General features: G+C 46.0%; 1 protein-coding gene across 1 annotated transcript in view; it reads left to right on the forward strand.

Moving 5' to 3' along the window:
• The window catches only part of sprtn (SprT-like N-terminal domain), a 5,391-nt gene extending 3,574 nt beyond the window's left edge, over positions 1 to 1,817 (forward strand). The window contains exons 2-5 of the mRNA XM_014031294.1: positions 265 to 364; positions 435 to 563; positions 632 to 896; positions 970 to 1,817. Of these exons, the coding sequence (XP_013886748.1) occupies positions 265 to 364; positions 435 to 563; positions 632 to 896; positions 970 to 1,667 (1,192 nt within the window). The 3' untranslated portion in view covers positions 1,668 to 1,817. The remainder of the gene's footprint in view (positions 1 to 264; positions 365 to 434; positions 564 to 631; positions 897 to 969) is intronic.

The following is a 1,817-nucleotide window of genomic DNA, read 5'->3' on the forward strand; positions in this document are numbered from 1 at the left end:
TATGTATCGTATCGTGACCCGTCTGTCATGATATGTATCGTATCGTCAAATTCTTGCCAATACACAGCCCTAATTTCGATACGGTGGAAAACCACCTCATCCTAGAGCAAAAACATTTTGTCGAAAAACGTAATTTTTTTTTTCTAAATTGACGTGTTTCCATTGAGCAAATTTWTTTTCGAAATTCTAATTTGCRCATTTTCATGGTSAATGGARACRCAGCTAMTGTCTCCTGTTGAACTCTTTGTTTTTTCTTTCATCCAGATGTGCTGGAGTGTGCTCGTACGAAGGTCGAGGTGGACTCTGCTCGATCCGCCTCAGTGAACCTCTGCTGAAACTGAGACCCAGAAAAGACCTGGTGGAGGTGAGGAGCATCAGTGGAACCTGGTTCATAATTAAAAATTATTCTATTTTTTTATTGTTTGTTTCCACAGACGCTCCTTCATGAAATGATCCACGCGCTCCTGTTTGTGACCCAAAACAACCGAGACCGAGATGGCCACGGTCCAGAGTTCTGCAAACACATGAACAGGATCAACGAGAGCAGCGGGACTAAAATCACCGTAGGTGTTTCTTTCTGTCAGTTGAACACCTTCACTGATCTGAAACTTTATTTTTTTACCATCATCAGGTCTACCACAGCTTCCACGATGAGGTCGACGTCTACCGGCAGCACTGGTGGCGCTGCAACGGGCCCTGCCAGAGCCGCAGGCCTTATTTCGGCTACGTGAAGAGGGCCATGAACCGCGCTCCGTCCTGTTTGGACCCGTGGTGGGAGGACCATCGGAGGACGTGTGGCGGCTCGTACACAAAGGTCAAAGAGCCCGAAGGATACGGCAAAAAAACTAAAGACAAGAAGGATGGAAAAACCTCAGAGAGGAAGAGTTCAAGTAAAGGTAACTTTTTCTGCCTTTTCCAGATATTTCAGCTTTAATAAAAGATCATATTTAAAGATGTGTTTCTGTACAGGTTCTGGGCTCCAGGACAGAAGGAACATCGTCCCTTTCAGTGGGGAAGGTGTCGTCCTGGGAGGRAGGTCTCAGACCTCATCATCCTCCACGTCTCCCGGCAGACCACCCGTCTCCACCGAACCAAAGAAGTCCGTCGGAAACTCAAGAGTTTTTCTAAACATCAACGGCTCTCCCGTTAAAATCCCCAAATCTCAGCGCAGCGCTGGAGGCCAACGAGCCGACAAACTCAAACAGAGATTTATTCAGGATCTGTTCAACAACACGAACAACAACAAGTCCACAGCTGCGTTCTCTGACCTGGACTCTGAAACTAAAAGAGACACGCTGCCGCCGCCGTCGTCTTTTACTAAACATGAATCCAACGATGCGTCATCCATCAGCTCAAAAACACATTATTCACCTCTACCTTCAGCTTCCAACTCTAAGTTCAGGGATCCTGGAGGTACGGGAACACCTGGAGCTGCAGGTCACGTGTCGAGGAAGAGGCGCAGCTCAGCTAGCATCTCTGATTTCTTCAATAAAACATCAGGCGGCAGCAGGTCAGCGTCGGGGGAGTCAGGAAACACAAAATCAGCTGCTTCCTCCTCCTCCTCCTCCTCCTCCTCCTCCTCCTCAGTGATGGTCAGCTGCCCTGTGTGCCAAACTAAAGTGCAGGAGTCAAAGATTAATGAGCATCTGGATTCCTGCCTCTCCTGAACGACTTTTAAATTCAATTTTCTTAAACGTTTGAGAGATTTCAGAGTTCAGTTTTATGGTTTAATCTTCTTGTACCAAAGATTTTAGGTTTTAGACTTTGTATGTTTATTAAAGTTTATTAAAGCTTGTTAGTTTGTAGTTACTTTACAA

This window comes from Austrofundulus limnaeus, unplaced genomic scaffold (assembly GCF_001266775.1).
Source record: "Austrofundulus limnaeus strain Quisiro unplaced genomic scaffold, Austrofundulus_limnaeus-1.0 Scaffold1219, whole genome shotgun sequence".
NCBI lineage: Eukaryota > Metazoa > Chordata > Actinopteri > Cyprinodontiformes > Rivulidae > Austrofundulus > Austrofundulus limnaeus.